The 21,520-nt window shown below is 33.9% G+C and overlaps 1 protein-coding gene across 2 annotated transcripts in view; it reads left to right on the top strand.

The window, feature by feature from the left end:
- pappab (pregnancy-associated plasma protein A, pappalysin 1b) overlaps nucleotides 1-21,520 on the top strand; it is a 105,646-nt gene that overhangs the window by 60,529 nt on the left and 23,597 nt on the right. For both annotated transcript variants that reach the window (XM_051111015.1, XM_051111014.1), the window contains exons 11-16: nucleotides 5,425-5,532; nucleotides 7,011-7,146; nucleotides 7,261-7,474; nucleotides 10,209-10,377; nucleotides 20,468-20,651; nucleotides 20,832-21,039. In XM_051111015.1, coding sequence (XP_050966972.1) covers nucleotides 5,425-5,532; nucleotides 7,011-7,146; nucleotides 7,261-7,474; nucleotides 10,209-10,377; nucleotides 20,468-20,651; nucleotides 20,832-21,039 — 1,019 coding nt within the window. The remainder of the gene's footprint in view (nucleotides 1-5,424; nucleotides 5,533-7,010; nucleotides 7,147-7,260; nucleotides 7,475-10,208; nucleotides 10,378-20,467; nucleotides 20,652-20,831; nucleotides 21,040-21,520) is intronic.

Raw genomic sequence — 21,520 nt, 5'->3', positions numbered from 1 at the left:
AATGTTGGAAACAGTTGTGCTGCTTAATATTTTTTGCAAGCTGTGATACTTTTTTTAGGATTCTATGATGAATAAAAAGTTAACAGCATTTATTCAAAATAGTAATCTTTTCTAACAATATTAGTCTTTACTAACACTTTTTATCAATTTAACACATCCTTGCTGAATAAAAGTATTAATTTCTTTCATAGAAAGAAAGAAAAAATTTACTGACCACAAGCTTTGAACGGCAGTCTATATAGTAAATAAATGCTGTTCTTTTTAATGTTTTATTCACCAAAAAAAATAAAAATAAAAAATTAAGCAGCATATTAGAATGATTTCTAAAGGATCATGTGACACTGAAGACAGGAGTAATAATATTGAAAATTTAACTTTTAAATCACAAGAATAAATAATATTTTAAAGTATATTAAAATAGAAAACCACTATTTTAAATTACAATAATATTTCACAATATTACCGTTGTTTATGTATTTTTAATCAATTTTTTAAAAAACAAAAAAAATCATATTCATCCTCAACTTTTGAACAGCAGTGTATGTATGTATACACAATTTTTAGTATTTTGTTATGTTCTTTTATTAGTTAATTTCTTTTGAAAAATATTTTTATTTAGGTCTCATTTACATTTCTTTTAGATTTAGTTATATGTATGCCCGGTTAGCAATTTTGGTGGTTCAGCGTAAACTTATTCGATTTAGTTTTCATCGATTTATTTTATTTTATTTTATTTTAGCTGTATTTCAAAAGAAAAAAGGAAAGGAAACTGCTTGTCAAGTAATTTCATGGGGTCTTTTAAAGAGAAATAGTGGCGTACTAAAACAAGCAGTTATTATTTATGAACGCAAGTGGCTCTTCTGACTAAAAACACAGAAAAATCTCCAATCTAAAATATTATGTTTATATTGATGATGAAGTCAGACTGAACTGCAGTTTTTCACAATAAATGGCTGAGAAGCAGATTGTGTTAAGGAGAGATTTGAGACATTGCTCTAACCCTTCACACATGGAAGTAGTAAAGAATTGGCTCTTTCTGAGGGACGTCTAAAAAAAAAAACTGTGTTGTTTTACTCCCTGGATATTTCAACATGATACATTTGTAATTTTACAGTTTTATTGGCCACTTCTCCTCCTCCTCTCCCCCTCTCGTGATGTTTGTGGAGCGCGAGTCTCCTGCGCCCGAAATCGTGCAAGCTCCTGAATTAATCATGTCACAAAACTATTCCTATCACGCTGTGCGCAACCTAAGGATTTATGGCACTGAGAAATGGCCATTTTTCACAGTTGAGCTTGAACCTCATTGTTGCTAGAAAATGCGTATCGTGGCTCATAATGGGAAATGGTGGCACGTGGGTTACAATGACTTTGAATAGTTAGTCTTGCCAATTCACCTTTGTGAGTTTGTACTCTCGATTTTAGTATTTTATATGAATGTAAATCAACGCCTCGTTCGACTTAAAGCTTAAGTGAATCCGGTCGGTGATCAATGTTAGCGGCGTATCGGAATGACTAATTGCTTCTTCGCTTATTGTGTGGCACAGCGGTCAGCGGAGTTGCAGGTCCGTCTGCGTACAGTAGTGTGCTTGAATCAATGGAGGGGGGTTGACGGAGTGGGGAACGGTGTCACTGAGGTTACTGTGGCGTGCTGTGAGAGAGCGATAAAGAGAGAGAGAGAGGAATCTCATGAGATTAAGCCAGGAGTGCAGAAACGAATATCCTCTCATTCTCTTTTTTCACCCCATTTCTCCCTTTCTAAGTCTCTTTTAAGCATTACATCAGAATTCTCTAGTTTCACAGCTAATTTTGTAACGGTTTCATTCAAATTTTATAAGGCATTTAGAGATGAAAAAGATGTTATGAATCCCCCTGCTCCAGTCAGCTCTCTCCCCGCAGAGCTGTCTTAGAGTAGTGAATGAAGTGAACTGCCGGTCTCTCAGGCTAATTCATGTAATATTACATCACCTCTAGATCTGTGAACTGTAAGATGACTCCACTTCGAGAGACAAATTCATTTCTGTCCAGAAAGATTATGTCTATGTGAAAAGTAAGAACAACTGCTGAAATGTTTTCAATTAAAAAAAAAAAAAAACTATTACTGGCCAAGAATGAACTACGTGATCGTGACGTTATACTGCACTGCAAAACTCATTGTTTATCATTATGTTAACTTGTTTTCCATTAAAATAGCTAATTGTCAAATCGACTTGAAAGTCACACACACACACACACACACATATATATATTTATTTATTTATTTATTTAATTATTTATTGTTTATATATATATATATATAGTTAAATTTATTTATTTATATATATATTTTTATATATTTTCTAGATATTTAAGACATATATATAATGGTTTTTTTATTTTTTTCACATTCTTTCATGTCAATCGATTAATCGCATCCAAAAGAAAAGTTTTTGTTTTTTTTTTCCAAATGTCAAATATTTCACATTTTTTAAAATCAAAATTGGTTTATTGACATGACTGTATAGTGCTGTCAATCGATTAATCGCATCCAAAATAAAACTTTTAGTTTACGCACACATATATATATATATATATATATATATATATATATATAAATATAAATATATATATATTAATTTATTAATTAAATGTCAATCGATTAATTGCATTCAAAATATAACTTTTTGTTTATGCATATGTATATGTGTGTATATATATATATATATACATACATTTTTTTTACTTATTTATTGTTTTATATATATATATATATATATATATATATATATATATATATATATAAAATTTATTTATTCAATTTCAAATTTTTCACATTTTTTCAAAGTTGCTTTATTGGCATGACTGTATTGGCAATCGATTAATTGCATCCAAAAAAAGTTTTTGTTTACGTACCATATGTGTGTGTAATCTGTATATTTATTATGTGTATATATTTAAGAAACTAAATTGGTTATGTATTAAATATATTTATATAAAATATTACTAAAAATGAATAAAAATATATACATGTACATATTTTGAAAATATACATTGTATGTTTGTGTATTTACGTATACATAATAAATATACACAGTACACATAAATGTGTAAACAAAAACTTTTATTTTGCAATTAATTGTTTGACTAATTGATTAATTGTTTATATATATACACAAACCTTTTCATTATTATAATTAACTAAAACCATAAAAACGCGTTTATTACTTGACAAAATAAATGCTAACTGAAGTAACTGAAAAAACGTTTTAGATTTTACATATTTTATTTATTTTAAATGACAACATTTGTCATTTCTATTTAGTTTAACCTCAAATAACTAAAAGTTAAACTGAAATGAGATAAATAAAACAACACACAACAACTAAAACTTTAAATAAAATTAAAATGAAACCGAATAGGCCCAATAATAACTATATTAATAATTCAAATAAATACTTCAAAAAAATTAAAAAATCTCAACCAGTGACACACACACAAACACACACAGACACATTGTGTTATTTTATTTGGATCCAAAAGTCAAGCAACAAAAACAGAATCCAAATACTCTGGGAAGTCATTTTGCAAGATGACAGGGATACATTTTTTTTGCTAATAAGGTACAAAAATGATTTCTTAAATTATTAAATAAATTCATGACTCATTTTAAAAAAGTAAATGAAGTTAAAATGAATTTTTAAAATGCTGATTTTCAACTTGAAGTAGGTTTGAAGCACCTTAAAGCTCTTAGTGAATAGATGTTAAAAAGAGAGATAAATGTTTGAAGGGGAATGAGGTCAGCGTAAAGGCCAGACAGTTACCGGCACACCTGTACTGCTGACCGTGCAGAAAACACCCTCTGCATACGGTACCACCCCAAAAATCCTGGGGACGTCTATTGCGCAGACATAGGAGCCAGCCTAAGCGACAGCACTGCTGCCCTGATCTGCTCCCGCTGCTGTTACACATACACAAACACTGAACACATAATTAGTGCCATTCACTCGGTGCAGCTCTCCAGTGTCACCTAGCGTTGCAACGCTGTCACCCCACAGTTGGGTTCAAGGGGTTCAGTGAGGTTCTCTGTCACATTATTCTACAGTGAAATGAAATACACTCAGTGCTATTCACCGTGTAACAAGGGCGATGAGTTTAGAAGACTTGGACTAGGAGTTAGCTGTTCAGTTAAAAATACCACTAGAAAGGCATTTAGATCAGCATTTATTAAAAATGGTCTATTAAAAACAGGCTTCTGCTTGAAAACGGGGTGAAATTTCCATCTAAATATGGACTTGGAAAAAAAAAAATAAAAACGGGACAGTAAATAAAAATCTGCATAGAAAAGCACTGTGTTTATTTACTTTAAAAAAAAAAAAAAAGTTGATTAAAATGTCCTATAGGTGCCCTCCTGAAGACTTGTATGATTGGTAATCTTCACTCTCACACAGAGAGTCAAACGTCTTCACAGGAGTAATTCTGAAACTCAACAGTCGCTGGAGTTCAGGCCAGTTTTGATCTCATTGCGGTTTGCTCACAGTTCTCAGAAAAGAGTAGTAGGTCAGTTCACCCTGCTCACCCGGATTTCACTGGCTTTCAGACGGATCTGGAGTGGCACTTTAACCTGGCCGCTTGTGAGGCTAATTGTAAGCTTTCAGATGGTCTAAATTACCTTTTCATAGTGGACATGCAGGCTTGTGGCCTCATCATTACTCTGTTTTTATGCCTTTGTGTTTGTAGTCCAAAAATATGTTATAAAGTTTGAGGTTAGTAAGATTTCTTTGTGTTTGAAGGAAGTCTCTTCTGCTCACCAAGGCTGTATTTATTTGAAAAATACAGTAAAAACAGTAACGTTGTGAAATATTATTACAATTTAAAATAGCCGTTTTCTATTTGAATATATTTTAAAAAGTAATTTATTCCTGTGAGGGCAAGGCTGAATTTTCAGCCTCATTACTCCAGACTTCAGTGCCACATGATCACATGATCTTTCAGAAATCATTTTATTATGCTAATATATTTGCTGCTCAAGAAACTTCCTATATTTATCATTGTTAAAAATAGTTGTGCAGCTTAATTTTTATTTTATTTTATTTTATTTTATTTTATTTTATTTTATTTTATTTTATTTTATTTTATTTTATTTTATTTTATTTTTTATTTTATTTTATTTTATTTTTTGGAAACTAAAAACAGCATTCATTTAAAATAGAAACCCTGATCAATTTAATACCTTGCTAAATAACTGTAGAAATTTCTTAATTTTTATATATTTTTTTATTTTATTAGTTTATTGGAAACAAAAGAAGAGCATTCATTTGAAATAGAAACCTTGATCAATTTATTTATATATACATACATACATCAAGTCAGTATAAAAAAGCAAGTATAAAAAAATATCTTGTATGTTTCCTCACAAAAAAATAAATATCTCCTCCTTTGTTCACTCAGAGTTGTCAGTCGAAGGTGTTTGACCTGTCACATGGCGTGTCTCAGTACGCTTGGTTTCCTTGTGAGGAGTCTCAGCAGCACAGCTGGACTTCACAATATTGGCTGAAGGTAAGAGATGGCTACCATGCTAATGTCTTTTTGGTTTCAGTTGAACAGACTGAGGTCATGTCATCATCAGGTGCATAAATCTACATAATCATGTGACTTATGATTTCACCAAGTAGTACAAACTGCTGAAACAACATTCTCATAAGGGTCATTCCACGAAATCTGTGCCTTTTGCGTCCCTAAGAAATAATCAAACATAGATTTAATATAACAACAAATACATGTGCAGTTTAAAAACATGACAATGCTATGTATGATTTCATCAATATTATATAAAACAAAAAGTCAATTAAATATTAATTGAAATAATTGAAATAAAATTTATGCTGGTTTTTGGCCTGTCCATCACTATAATTTTTCTTTTTCAGCAGGACTTTTAATTTGCACAATGATGGCCAAATGATATAAAAATCACATTTGCATATTGTTCTAAATATAGTCTCATTATTAAGCAATGTTTTTGACAGAAGTATGCTTTTCTACAAAATATAAAACATTTTATTGGTGTCTTCTGATTTCATGTCAGCCCTGTTACCCTCATCAGAAACACCTTGTAAAATAATGTACACCCAGGTGACATCACTTCTGGGAGGTTACATCATCTCTCAACCAGGATTCCAACACTTTAAACACAAGCATGGTTCTCTCACTCCTGTATGACGATCTGTTTTTGATGACTAATGAAGCTTGACTGAGTGGTGGCCATCATGCAGTGTCAATCCTGTTACTATTTTTAAAATGTAAATTTAAACATTTCCTACTTTTAGTATAATCAATATCTACAAGTAAAATCCTTTCAAAATGTACAATATGTGCTTTTGTGAACTTAACTATTAACTAGCAATTAGCAAATTTGTTTGAAATTGTCATGTGGGTAACAGGGATGACACTGACTAGGTTTGAGCCTGTTTTTAAAGATTGTCTGTGTAAAATTCAAACATTTTAAAAGTCACCCTCGGTATATTATTGAGCTAATGCCTATATCATTCAGTGGCATATGAGTTCTAATTAAACTATAGTATCTAGTAACGCTTGCCTTGTGTCGGTAACAGGGTTGACAAAAATACCAAAACATGAGGTAGAAAAATAGTCATAAAATAATAATTTACATAGCTTGAGATGACACAATACAATTTCTTGTCATTTTAAGGTATCTTCGTTTCATGGATATTTAACAAATATCGATTAAACCTAATTTATTTATTTTTTTCATTTTTCCAAGTGGAAAATGCACAGTTTTCATGGAATGACCCATAAACCAATCAGATTTTAGGTTAAAACATTTTATTATCAATTTACAGGTTTCCAAGAGTCGTGGGAAACCTATGGATTTTAGAGAATTTTAAAACTTGAAATTGGACATTTCTTTAGTGAATATACTTTTTTGCTGTAAAAAAGATTTTGATTCAGCAGTCACAATTTGCAATTAAATGATAGAACTGACTGTCAGTGAGCATTTGTTTTTCGTCTCCCAAAAGGCCTATTACGCCCATCCTATGGTGGCTGCTGCGGTCATTATCCATCTGGCCGCTGACGGAACAGCCGACATCGACCAGAGACAACACAACATTACTGTTCAGCTGGTGGACACTAAGGATCAAACCCACCCTCTCGGTCAGTCTCACCCCAATCTCAGTACCCTCTGAACACTTTTTTTTTTTTTTTTTTACTCCAATCTGTATGTTTTGTAGAAAACGAAAGCGGAAGTTAATTTTTGTATTTTTGTAGGTGACTGGAGGCTGAGCTGCCGGAACAATCCACTGGTGATTCCCGTGAGTCACGACCTGAGTGTGGCTTTCTACCGGACAAAAGCTATTATAGTGAGCTTCAGCTCTCCTCTGGTGGCCATCTCAGGTGTTGGGCTGCGCTCCTTTCAATATTTTGACCCCATCACTATCAGCGGCTGCCAGAGCAATGAAATCTACAACCCCATGGGCCAAAGGTGAGGAGATAAATCTACCATCGCTCCCTCTCATGTCAGTGCAGAGACTAAATGTTTCGCCAGCCCACTAGCGCTTAGATGTGGTCTTAGATCTGTAATTACAGCATTTGAATTTTTTTCGGTATCATGTTATTGCAGTTGTGACAAGTTTTGAAGATATGTTGATGACACATTTGTTTAATCCTCTATTGCACAATGTGATTTAACAAATCAATTTTCTTCACTTTACAAGCACATGATGCGTAGAAGATGGCAATAAAATGATTAATAATGAGGATGTCTTTAAAGAAAAAACAATAAAACCCTTTTCTCCGTCACGCTATATCTTCAGAGTCATCAGCAAAGCTTTTGTTTTTCACCCATTAAATATGATTCACAATTGCTTGTAAGAAAACTTTAAAGCTCTAATTTAAACACATTTATAGTGATATAAATTATTTGTTTGCTATGAGAGATTGCGTAAATTTGTTTTCTTGTTAAAATTGTGCAACAGCAGAACGGATACAGATACACTACATTCTAAAAAATGCTGGGTTAAAAACAACCCAGCCAGCGCTAGGTGAATTATGGACAGATCCAGCGATTAAGTAGTTTTGACCCAGCGACTGGGTTAAATGTTTAACCCAGCCTTCTAGGTAGTTTTTTTTAACTCAACTATTGCTTAAAAAAATGACTATATTTCTTGCTTAACATGAACCCAAAATTTGGTTGGAAATTAACATTTATTAATATGTTTAATAAATGAACGTTTATTAAGAAGATAATATTAAATAATAATAAATAATAAACGCTTTTTAAAAATTGCTTATTAATAAATGTTCACTTTTAGATTATTGTTGATGCCACTAGTAATTATGTGTCTGATTTTTTAAAAAATTTGAGTTCATTTTAAGCCAGCCATATAGTAATTTTTAAACAACAGCTGAGTTAAATAAAACTACCAGAAGGTTTGGTTAAACATTTAAACCAACTGCTGGGTCAAAACAACTCAGTTTTTCCATATTTCACCCACTGCTAGGTTGTATTTAACCCAGCAATAGTGTACTATACAGTAAATTCTGATGTATGTTTTGCATTTAATTATTGTGTTGTTTATCATTATTATTAATAATTAAATACCGGTAACACTTTAGTATAAGGACCAATTCTCACTATTACCTAGTTGCTTATTTGCATGCATATTACTAGCATATTGGCTGTATATTAGTACTTAGAGAGCACATATTCTGCATGAAATTATTCTTCATCCCTAAACTTAACAACTACCCAATGCTCATTAAAAATGAGTTTATCTGGCTAGGGGCCATTGCTAAATTCTGTCATGTAGCAGTTACACTCTAAAAATTGCTGGGTTAAAAACAACCCAACTTGGGGTATTTGGCAACCCGGCGCTGGGTAAATACTGGAAAGAACACATGCTGGGTTGGGTTAAATGTTTTTACCAAACATTCTGGGTTGTTTTATTTAAGTCAACTATTCTTTAAAAAGTATTATATTGCTGGCTTAAAATGGGCTGGAAATTAAAAATCACACAAAATTATAGAGGCAACAGCAATAATCAAAAGATGAATATTTATTATTAAGCAATAGTGAGATTGACTTTTTTTCATTGTCGCACAGATTTGCTTCTATAATACAAGAGTGTTAAAGTAAACAAATTGTAGAATTGATAAGTTAATTTTACATTGTCATAGCGTAAGTTCTTTCTGTAATCCCTCAGTTGCGTTCATTATTCGTGTGACGCCATTGAATGTCAGAAGAACACCCATAGACAAAAATATAAAACAAATTGAATTTATTTGGGTGAATACAGCATAATATTGTAAGCAATATTTACAATATTGCATACCATTAAACTCTGTTAACAATCCATTTTAGAAATAAAAAATGTAACATTTAAAAGTAGTATTTTAAATTAAGTGTATTCACCCATTCTCTTTAATCACTTTTCACTGAAATAGCGCTAATTGTTGTGCCGGTATGTTGCTGAAATCTGAGCTGGTGAAGGGGGAACTTTGCGTTTCAGGGGGAACTTTGCCTTGCGTTTCACTCATAGCTGAATGTTGTCATGACTGACTCCATAACCTGCCTATAAACAAACAATAGTGAGATTGAAGAAAATATTTTAACCATATTTTACATCAAATTAAATTCAGTTTTATATTGAATAAAATAAGTTAGTTATGCAAGGCAAAAGGCGTTTCCATCATGCAAAAATACTGCTGCTGCTGATGTAGCTGATTGACATCTCATCCTTGTATGTTGCGTTGTGTAAAATAATATAATTTACGGCACAGTAAATGCTTTATAAATAATATAAAATGTATACAAACCATTATTTCGCTGAAGAAGTGCATGGCGGCACTGAGAACTGCTTTGACTGTAACTCAACAACTGGGATGTTTCATCGGACACAGGCTCAACCCAGCGGTTGGGTAGCAAAAAATAACCCAGCGGCTAGTGACAGAAAAACTACCTAGCACCTGGGTAAAAAATATTAAAAATTACCCAAAAAAATGACAAGAAAACAAGGTGAACCCAGCATGTGGGTTAAAAAAAAATAACCCAGCATTTTTTTGTGTGGTAAAGCAAAGTCTGTAATTAATTGGATGACTTTTTTTCATTGTCGCACAGATTTGCTTCTATAATACAAGAGTGTTAAAGTAAACAAATTGTAGAATTGATAAGTTAATTTTACATTGTCATAGCGTAAGTTCTTTCTGTAATCCCTCAGTTGCGTTCATTATTCGTGTGACGCCATTGAATGTCAGAAGCCGATGGTCAGTAATGCAGAGATGAAGTGCAGCAGTCCTGGATACTTCAATGGCGCTCGCTGCACTATCACCTGCAACCGAGGCTATACGCTGAAGATCCAACGGGATGATGATATCATCAAAACACAGGTAACACACTTTTGTTAATCGCCTTTTTGTGGATGTTTCACCGTATGAGCGTGCGCTTACTCTGTGTGTGTGCTTTTTTCCTGCAATAAAATGTCTTCTATTTTTTGCCAAGTATTTTGACCAGGTTTCATAGAGAAGCACACTACACAAACATACACAGGCACACTCGCACACACACAGCGGTTTATATTACATTAAACAATAATCATTGACTCATGCCCTGACCACATACAGAGAAAGTAGCAGTAAAGATTTATGGCTCACGTAGGGTTTGCTAACCAAACTGTGAGACAGTAAGTGAATGGTCACAATAGCTGGCACTCAGGCCAGTGGGCTTTCTGTTATTGGCTTGATGTTGTTTTTATGTCTTTCTCTCTGCCTGGAACTGCTGGAATGGTCCATGTGGCTCAAATAAAAGAGAAGCTGTAGATTTTTCATAAACATTACTCTCACTCTGGCCCTCCCTTCTGACTGGAAGGCTTTTTTTGTTGTTGTTGTTGTTGTTGTTATTGTAATAGGCTAGAAAACACTTTGACTGAACAGCAACCTCAACAGTCATCTGTGAGTGATGGAAAGGAAGTTTCCTTCCAGAAATCACTGTCTGGCTAACACGAACATGCTCCTTTTTTTCCCTCTCAGCATATGGCTGCATCCTGTGAGTTTGTCCTGCTTTTGGAAATTTCCAAACAAATTACTGAAAAAAATTACTGCTACTTTATTGTGACATTCACATATATGTGTGGCATTTTTTATTATAAATACTGTAGTAGTACTAATAATTGCAGTACTGGGCATCCCTTAAGTTTGGGGACCAATTCTCAATACTAACTATTGACTTCTACTTTACCCCCAATAAACGTCTAATTTGCTTCTTATTAATAGTTAGTAAGGTAGTTTAGGTATGTGTTATGATTAAGGGATCAAAAATATGGTCATGCAGAATAAGTATTAATATGTGCTTTAAAAATACCAATTAACAGCCAATATGCTAGTAATATAGATGCTAATAAGCGACTAGTTTATAGCAAGAATTCGACCTTAATGTAAAGTGTTACTGCAGTATCATTCAAATGTTTACAAGTTGTGCTTGTTAACTTTAGTTAATGCACTGTGAACTAACATGAACTAACATTGAACTAACTATTTTAACTAACATTAACAATGATAAATAAATACTGTAATAAATGTATTGTTTGTTGTTTGTTCATGTTAGTTAATATAAATTGGTAGCACTTTACAATAAGGTGTTATTTGTTAACATTAGTTAATGTATTAACTAACATAGACGAACGATGAACAATACATTTATTGCACTACGCATTAATCTTTGTTAATGTTAGTTATCAGTACAGTCTTTCATTGTTTGTTCACGTTAGTTCACAGTGCTTTAACTGTTAACAAACACAACTTGTGATTTTGGATTAGTAAATGCTGAAATGAACTAAGATTAATAAATGCTGTAGAAGTATTTTTCATTCTTATTTCACGTTAACTAATGTATTAATCTTTGTTAATGTTGGTTAATAAAAATACTGTAATTAATTGTTCGCGCTACTTCACGTTAGTTAAGGTAGTTAACTAATGTTAACTAATGAACCTTATTGTAAAGTGTTACCCGGAAATCTTTTGTAGCATTATAAATATGTGACCATGGACCACAAAAACAGTCAATTTTTTAAAACTGAGATTTATACATCATCTGCAAGCTGGATAAATAAGCTTTCAATTGATGTATGGTTTGTTAGGATAGGACAATATTTCTGAGGGTCTGAGGGTCCAAAAAAATCTAAATATTAAGAAAATCCAAATGAAGTTCTGAGCAATGCATATTACTAATCAAAAATTAAGTTTTAATATATTTACTGTAGGAAATGTACAAAATATCTTAATGGAACACGATCTTTATTTAATATCCTAATGATTTTTGGCATAAAAGAAAACTTGATCATTTTAACACATACAGTGTATTGTTGGCTATTGCTACAAATATACCTGTGCTACTTATGACTGCTTTTGTGGTACAGGATCACATATATTTACTGTCTCTTTAGATCAAATAATGGGTTCTTGCTGAATAAAAGTATAAAAAAAATCAACAGTCAAACATGATAGAAATGTGATTCAGTGACTTATGGACTGTCAGTTTAATGAATTCAGCTTGAATTCAACCATTGACTTGTGTCTAATTGGGTAAATTATTGCGATAAATGTCAAAAAGTGGCTCACTTTACTTGTAATCACCTTTCGGGTTCAGATTGCGAGACCTGATGCAGTCAAACAGTTCACTAGTTAACTGTATTTTTGTTTGTTTTTCACGAGGGCCTGCTTGTGTGTGTGCCATGCACATCTGCTAATTGCGCTTGCATTTTCTGGTTCACCGCTGCTTGAACGTGTGAAGAAAGTGTCAGAGTGTAGCCGGTCAGGATGCAATTTGTTTGAGTCTATTTAACTTCAAAACAGTGGAGCACCATGCTCAGCCGCCACCGCACTCCCCGAGGACCCCGTTTAAGGCACAGGCACGGATCAGCGGCACTGCAGATCTGCCGGCCCAGTAACAGCCTCGCTAAGCGACGAGCAGCGATTACTGCAACCCGTTGACCCCGGTCCCCCACACAAAAGGGCCAGTGGTGGCAATGGCAATCCACCTGGCCAAGTGTTTCGCGCTGTACCGACTCAGCAAGCCCTCGGCCATCCTTCACCCCGCCCATTCACAAAGAACGTTTTGGGCCATTTGCAGCTCTGGTCTTTCAAAAACAACTCTGCTCTGTTTTCCAGTGCTTGTTCTCTTGTGATATTGACAGAAGGAGAACAAGGGGAAGAAAGAAAAGGGAAAATGCAAACGTGAAAAAAGAAAAGACGAGAAAGTGCTGTGTGTTCTTTGTAAGCACTTGGGCTCTACTGTATGTTGGGTGGGTTTCTGCCAGCAGCCGCAGTCGACTGAGAAGCTTGGCCTGTGAGTTATTACGCATTTGGAAGGAAAGGCAGCAGACAGTTTTTCTCTGCTTTTGGGAGGCCTCGGCTTATTTAACAGCGGTGCACATTGGGGTCCGGGTTGGGGGCTTCAGGGGCCGTTGGGGAGATGTCTAGTGCGGTTATGTAAGGTAAGAGGGGAGAGTTTTCATAAAGATGGCCACGACCTTTACCCCAACTGTAACTGTAGTAGCGCTATGTTTACAGCACTGCACTGTAAAAGTGAAACAAAAATACCTGTTTTAAAATAACATCACCCTCCTTTCACCCACAATCACACATTGTGCAGTTTCTAAACCTCACTGGCATTTGTGAGATTGTTTAGCATTTGGTGTAGTTTTTAAATCAGGCCCATTTGATGCTGTTTTATTTTAGTATTATGTATATATAATTTATTCATATCATTTATATTAGCTTTTATTTGACTTTAATTGCAAAAAATTGATTTCTTAGTATTTTAATCTTGTTTTTAGTACATTTAAGCATTCTTAAATCAAGATACATTTACATGAGAAGCAAAATGACATAAGATATTAAGTTAAGATTATAAAAAAAGTAACACTTTATTTTAAGGTGTCCTTGTTACATGTTACATGTACTTACTATTATAGTTACAGTAAATTATGCATAATTACATGCAAGTAACCCTAAACCAAACCCTAATCCTAACCCTACCCATATAGTAAGTGCATGTAGTTAATTAATATTACCCAGTACATAAATGTATAATTGCACTGTAACAAGGACACCTTAAAATAAATATTTTTTGCTTAAAACAAAACATTTACTGGGGTAAGAAAAATAATCTTGTTATCCCGTTCGATTAAGATATTTTTTATTACCCCAGTGGCAGACATTTTTTCTTGTTTCAAGTAAAAATGAAAATTTTGATACATTTTTCTGAAAATGAGACTTAATATCACAAGACTTAATATGTCATTTTGCTTCTTAAGTAAATGTGTCTTGATTCAAGAATGTTTAGATATTTGTACTAGAAAACAAGACCAAAATAATAAGAAAATAATTTATAGTTATAGTTAATATGTATATATATTGTACTACAAATTCAGTACGAAAATACACAGAACATATTTGTTAATTCATTTCTCCATATTTTTAATAAAAATCACTCTTTAGACTCCTTTAGTCAATTTTTTTTAATTATTTTTTATTTCTGTTATTTGTTTAATTTTTTCTATAATCTTTTATATTTTAGATAACTTTTAATTATATTTAATATATTTTATGTCTCCTTCTGTTATCATTATGATGTAAAATCACTTCAACAAATGCCAGTTTACAGTCATGTATATGTTTTGATATTATTTAATTTGCTAGACACACCCACACAATATCTCCAGATGTATTATTTTATTTTATTTTATTTTATTTTATTTTATTTTATTTTATTTTATTTTATTTTATTTTTAAAATAAAAATTATTAGATTGATTTCATAGACAAGCAACATAAAATAAAATAAAATAAAATAAAATAAAATCTGGACATATTATGTGGGTATGTCCAGAAGATTAAATAATATCAAAACATACATGTGATTGTAAACAGGCATGAGATTATGACAGCTGTAGAGTTTACCCTACAAAAATGTGACCATATAAAGGCTAAAAAAATTTGGCGTGGATGGATTTCCAAGACTTGCGTGTGAGCGGGTGAGCTGATGACGGCAGTGCGAGGGAGCCCTCGTACCTTTACAGAGCGAAAGTGCTGATCCCAGCACAGTCATTACAGCTTATCAGCCATCTCCAGGGAGCTCATAATGTGTGTTCCTAAAGGCTTTAGTCAGAGACAAATTAGCCATTTCATCATTAACCTGTTACCGTAACATCATTGAGAGGGTGCCAATATGGTCCTATTGAAAAAAAAACCAGCATTAGGAGCTGTTACAGACAGAGATGAATGCGTGTTTATAAGGTTACGGGCCAAGCCAAGCAATGGAGGGTTATGATCTCGCAACCCATCATGAACGGAGGACAGTTTTGGGAGCAGATAACTACAGCAACAAGCAGCACTACAGTGTCATGTCTTTGTGTCCGCAGCTTCCTGGCTGCCGGCCGCTTGTTTTTGCCAAGGTGTTATTGAAAGCAGAGCATGTCCTGAAATCACTGTTAGGCAAACAACATTTCAACAGAGCAGAGGGAAGCGGAGAGTTAGAGGTTTGTTTTACCCCCTGTTTTTCTTTCTTTCTTTCTTTCTTTCTTCTTTTTTTTTTTTTAGCGCTTATGCGTGTTTGTGTGTGTGTGCCGAGCGTGTTTGCTTACGTGTGTTACTATGCGTTCGTGTGCGAGTGCGCCGAGAGAGAAACACAGGATGGGGTTGGGGTGTAGAAGAAAAGCCAACAGAGGCATCTGTGTTGAATTAGGCACAGTAGTCAGTGGTAGTTAAATACTCAGTGGAGGAGGAATCAGCAGCTGTAAAGTTTTAAAAGAAGGAAACTCCGCACGCAGACACCCCTCTCGCCCCCCCGCCCGCAGCTTGCCACCCCCCGACGTGACGGCAGTCCCCTTCCCCTGCGTTCACCAGAAGGAGCGAGCCGTCACGAGCCGTCATGATATAACTTGCAAGCAGGAGTGGCGTGTGTTTATGTGTGTTTTGGTTTGTGCGTGCGACACGGATTACGTACCGTACAGGTGGGCATTTAAACAGCCCCCTGCATGTGTGTGTTTCTTCTGTTCGACCACAACAGTTTATGTTTTCCTTTTCGTCCCACACAGCCCATGTGACTGTGGTCATTGCTTTTACAGCTCCTGTAATGCAGCCAGTGCCGGCTAATAAACCTCGTGTCTAAGCTGCCATTGAGCTTTGAAATGGCTTCGAGAGAGCCAGGGATGTCTGGGCAGGGAAAGTTAGATGACACTTTTATGTACTTCTGTAGCCTCGCACAAGTTTTATAAAGAAGGCAGGTATGTGGACTAACACGCTTTTTGGCATTGTTATGACATAGACGCCGGCCTCTCTGACCCTAGGGGGAGATGTTGAGTAGATTGAGACTGCCGTTCTGTTTGGGATTTTATTGAGCCAGTGATATGAGCTCTTTTATTACATTGCTGCCCTCACATGAAGAAGTCAAATAGACTTTTTTTATAAACATTTTGTTTCGTTTACTTTTGGCTTTTGCTTTACCTAATTTAGTTTTACCCTTTTTTGTCTTTTGTCTTGTGCTTTTGTCTTTGTTTTTATTTATTTATTTATTTATTTACTTATCGTCTGTTTCAGGTTTTTATTGTTCTTTTTTTTTTTTTTTTTTTTTTTTTTTTTTTTATTGTTTAGTTTTAGTTATGCTTCATTTTGTTTTGTCTTAATGTTTTAATGCTTTTTTTTGTCTTTTTTTTTTCATTTTGTTTTTGTGCTTGATTTTATTGTTTCGTTGGTTTTGTTTTGATTTTCTGTTTTTAGTTTTAGCTTTTGCTTCACTTAGTTTATTTTAGTTTTGCCTAATTTGTTTTGCTTAGTTTATTTTAACTTAGTTTTGTTTTTGTCTTTAATTTTGTAGCTCTGTTTTCATTTTTTGTTTTGTTTTGTTTAACTTTTGGCTTTGCTTAGTTTAATTTATTTTTTGTTTGCTTTGTTTAGTTTTCTTAGTTTTTTTTTAGCATTTGCATCATTTATATTTGTTTGCTATTTTTGTCTTTTTTATTTTTATAATCATATTAGTTCTTATTATCATTTTAGTTTTAAGCTTTGCTTAGTTTTGTTTTGTCGTTTTTACTTTTTACTTTAATTGTGCTTCATTTTATAGCGTTTTATTTTTGTTCGGCTTTTTTTTAGCATTTGCTTTACTTTGTTTTTGCCTAATTCATTTTATTTCATTTATTTTAACTTATTTTTGTTTTTGTCTTTTATTTTTACTTTTTGCTGTTTTTATTTTGTTTTGCTTAGTTTTTCAGTTTTAGCTTTTGCCTCATTTATTTTTTGCTTGCTATTGTTTTTATACTCAGTTTAGTTATTGCTTTGCTTAGTTTTTGTTTTTTGTCAGTTTTTTTGTTTTTTTTTCTTTTGTCTTTAATTGTGCTTCATTTCTTGTTTTGTTTTTTGTTTTTTTTAGTTTGATTTTTTTTTTTTTTTAGCCTTTGCTTGACTAAGTTTGTTTTTGTTTTGCGTTTTAATTCTGTTTTATTTAACTTTTTATTTATATTATTTATTTATATTTATTTATATTTTATTTTATTTAACTTATTTAACTCAATTTCATTTTGTTTTGCTTAGTTTTTTCTTTTTAGCTTTTGCGTCGTTTTTGTTCGCTATTTTTTCCTTATTGTTTTTATAATCACCTTAATTTTTGCTTTTAGTGTTTTTTTTTTTTTTTTAGTTTTTACTTATGTCTTTAATTGTGCATCATTTCCTTCTGTTTTATTTTTGTTTTACTAAGTGTTTTTAGCATTTGCTTTACTACGTTTTTTGTTTTGCCTATTGATATTACAGTTTAATTTAACTTTTAGCTTTTGCATCATTTATTTTTATTTGCTATTTTTGTCTCGGTTTTAGTTTTTTGTCTGATTTTTGTGTAGTTTTTACTTTTGTCTTTAATTGTGCTTCATTTCTTTGTTTCGTTATTTTTGTTTGCTGTTTTTAGTTTTGATTTTACTTTTATTTTCCTGTTTCACCTAATTTGTTTAGTTTAGTTTAGTTTAACTTGTTTTTGTCTTATTTTTGTTTTTACTTTTTGTTCTGTTTTCATTTTGTTTTGCTTAGTTTAACTTTTTGGCTCTTAGTTTTTGTTTACTTTTCTTTGTTTTGCTTTGCTTTGCTTAGTTTATTGTTGTGCTTACTTTGGTACTTTTTTTTCAGATATTCACCTCAAATATTCAAGACTCACACTTCCATGGTGAGCTGTTTTCAATGAGAGCTTCAGCGCAAGAAAAGGAAGAGGGAAAGAAGGGGGCAAAAAAGTGTTTTGTAACTGTGTCTGGATTGCATTTCAAATGCTTCCCGCTGCTTTGCTCAGTTTTAGGTGCTGGTACATTTCCTGAGAGGGTACAGAACATTAGATAAGCTCACCACATTCCAGCCCATTTAAATCTGCAATTTCAAATAAAGAGAAAAGAGACGAGAGAGAGAGAAAAAAAAATAGCCCAGGTCACAGTAAAGCAGCAACAAAAAGCGTTGTTCGTACATCTAAAACATGTTTTGTTTTGTGGATGCAAGTTGAAGAACATTTGCCACAATAATCTGTGCCTTGCCAGCAAAAACTGTTTGGCTTCACGAAATTTTTTTCAATAAACATAGCTGACATTTTTTTTTTTTTTTTGGAACCAGCCAGCTTTCATCACTTGTCATAAACAAAAGGAGAAATCTGTGGAGAAGTGCATGTTTTACTCTGTGCTTCATTAAAACAGTCTGGACTCTAAGCCCACCTACGGCCCGTGTCCAAGCCGCTGGGTATGGTTTATGTTAAACATCACTTTTTACTTAATGCTTAATACCACACACAAAAAAAGTACAACAATCCCATAACCCACATCATGTTAGCTCACAATAATTTTGTTGGCTAAGAATTTGCTGTCGTGCGTTAAAAGCACAAACTTTTTACATGGTTCACACATTTGAAGACTCATTGAAAAACTAGTAGAAGAATGCAGTGTTGTGCTGCTGGTGACAAATTCACGACTGTTATTCCTGCTTCGTACACAGTACAGTTTGATTCGTTGGTTTTTTGCAGGCACAGCAAGGGATTTGTGTTAATAAAAGCGGTGATTTATGTATTGAGTCAATAATGGGTCAGTAAATGTCCCCACATATTACTCAAGAGACAAGGACAACTAAATAGTCCAAACAAACTATAGGCAGACCAGTCTTCATTGTTGGTCTGGAGTGAGGAGAGAAAGAGAAAGGACTTAACACATACGATTTTTTTAGCATGTTCTCATGCACTTTTTGAAATATGCAGTGTCTATTTTGGTTAGAGGAATAAATTGTACTCTCATTGCTGGAATAAATTAATTTATCCTTTTTATAACAAATCCAGTAAAATTACCTGTTGACGTATTACTGTCAACATTACCTTAAAAACACCAGCTGGTATGTTATTAATGTTAGCGCTCAGAACAAAGGCTATTGTAATTTACTGTAAGTGTATGAACAATCATGAATTCGTGACAATTTGTAACTTTACTCTCATGTGAAAAATGAAGATCTGCTTCATCAGTCTCAGTTTCACAGAACTGGGCTTGGCGAACTTCAGGGTTTTCCAACAGAAAAATCGGTTTCAAATCACTAATGAAACACAAGCATTATGTCATGGCAGTGATTTGACAGAATTTTTTTGAAACGAAACGCGACCCCCTACGTTTAATTGTTTTGTTCTAATGGGGGGTCCGGGATGTGTGCGGTTTGTGGCTCTGCTACTAGCGCGGATGTCTTTGGAGACATCGCACAGGTCAGACATGACTTAGTAAAACGGCAAAAATGACCTCTGACTCAGGTCTGACAGCTTTATATGCTATACCTGAGCCATTTATTATCACCAACTCGGATTGTTAGCTTCCCACTGCTTCCTTTCACTAAAAGATACATAAATATATTTAATTTACATTTGTGACCCTGGATCACAAAGCCAGTCTTAAGTAGCATGGGTATATTTGTAGCAGTAGCCAAAAATACATTATATGGGGCAAAATTCATTGCCAAAAATCATTGGGATATTAAGTCATGTTCCATGAAGATATTTTGTAAATTTCCTACCGTAAATATATGAAAGCTTAATTTTTGATTAGTAATATGCATTGCTAAGAACTTCATTTGGAGAACTTTAAAGGTGATTTTTTTTCAATATTTTGATTTTTTTATTTTTTTTGCACCCTCAGATTCTAGATTTTCAAATAGTTATATCTCGGCCAAGTATTGTCCTATTCTAACATACCATATATCAATGGAAAGCTTATTTATTCAACTTCAGAAGATGTATCAATCTCTATTTTGAAACACTTATGACTGGTTTTGTGGTCCATAAGTCTATACAGTGTTATTAAACCAGTTGTGCATTATTTGATATGGTCTGGACTGACGGATTGTTGCGGTTGCAGTGAATTGACCCAGAGAAAACAAAATGTTCTTTTCCCATTTTCTGAACTATTGCCTTTATGTTTTTTCCTCCTCAACAGTCTGAATCCACGGTGACCCTCACCTGCGCCGATGGGAAATGGAACAAGCAGGTGACCTGTGAACCTGTGGACTGCGGGCGGCCTGACAAGTACCACGTGCACCCGGCTGTCTTTGAGTTCTCTGAAGGAACCACCTACGGCAAGAAGTGCACTTTTCAGTGCCGGGAGCCTGCTCAGCTTGTGGGTGGGTAGACCCTGACACATCCTAAAACTAAAGGCCTTTGGGATAGAGGTCAGCTCTGTAAAATGCCAAATGTGGTTTTGACACCAACTGCAAAAAAACAATGCACACTGAGAAAACGGTTCAAATTGAAGTACTTTTGATCTGAAGTCAGTCCATCCTGTTTCTTCTTTGTCTCCGCAGGCAGTAATAACGTGCTGACGTGTATGGAGGATGGCATGTGGTCCTTCCCCGAGGCTCTGTGTGAGCTGCGTTGTCCGGTCCCTCCTCCTGTACCCAATGCTGTCCTGCAGACTAAGCGCTGCAATGCCACAGGCCTCAAAGTTGGGTCTTTCTGCAAGTACAAGTGCAAGCCTGGCTACCATGTGCCCCACATAGACAAACGCAAGAGGTGAGACAGCATCTACTTGAATGCATAATTATAACTTACGTTTATTAACTTTAATGAGTTCTGTATTCAGTCCGTGTCATCCTCTTATTTATTGCATTGCAGATTTAGCTAATCGTGTTGTGGCGATTAAATATTCATGGCTGTATCAGTTGTTTGAAAGCTTGGATAAATTCATAGTCATTATTTACCCTGTTGGTCAATTACTCACATAGCCACGCGTAGCCAGGCATTTGACTATGGTCATAAATCTGGTCCACTTTAAATGTCAAATTTAGATTATTCTGGCCAAAAACAACCCATTTATGCAGGAAGCGACTGTGTTACCAACATGTAAAGAAACCAGCCACAGTTAGATTGGTTTTAATGTGCCATTTAACTCAAAATGAACGGAAATGTGACTATTATCAGAATTTCTGTGCAAATATTTAACGTAATTCGGAAAAGTGCAATATACAGTAATTTTATATTCTACTTAGGGTAT

This window comes from Labeo rohita, chromosome 5 (assembly GCF_022985175.1).
Source record: "Labeo rohita strain BAU-BD-2019 chromosome 5, IGBB_LRoh.1.0, whole genome shotgun sequence".
NCBI classification, from domain to species: Eukaryota; Metazoa; Chordata; class Actinopteri; order Cypriniformes; family Cyprinidae; genus Labeo; species Labeo rohita.
The sequence above is the reverse complement of the archived record's forward strand: the minus strand, read 5'-3'. Positions and strand labels throughout refer to the sequence as shown.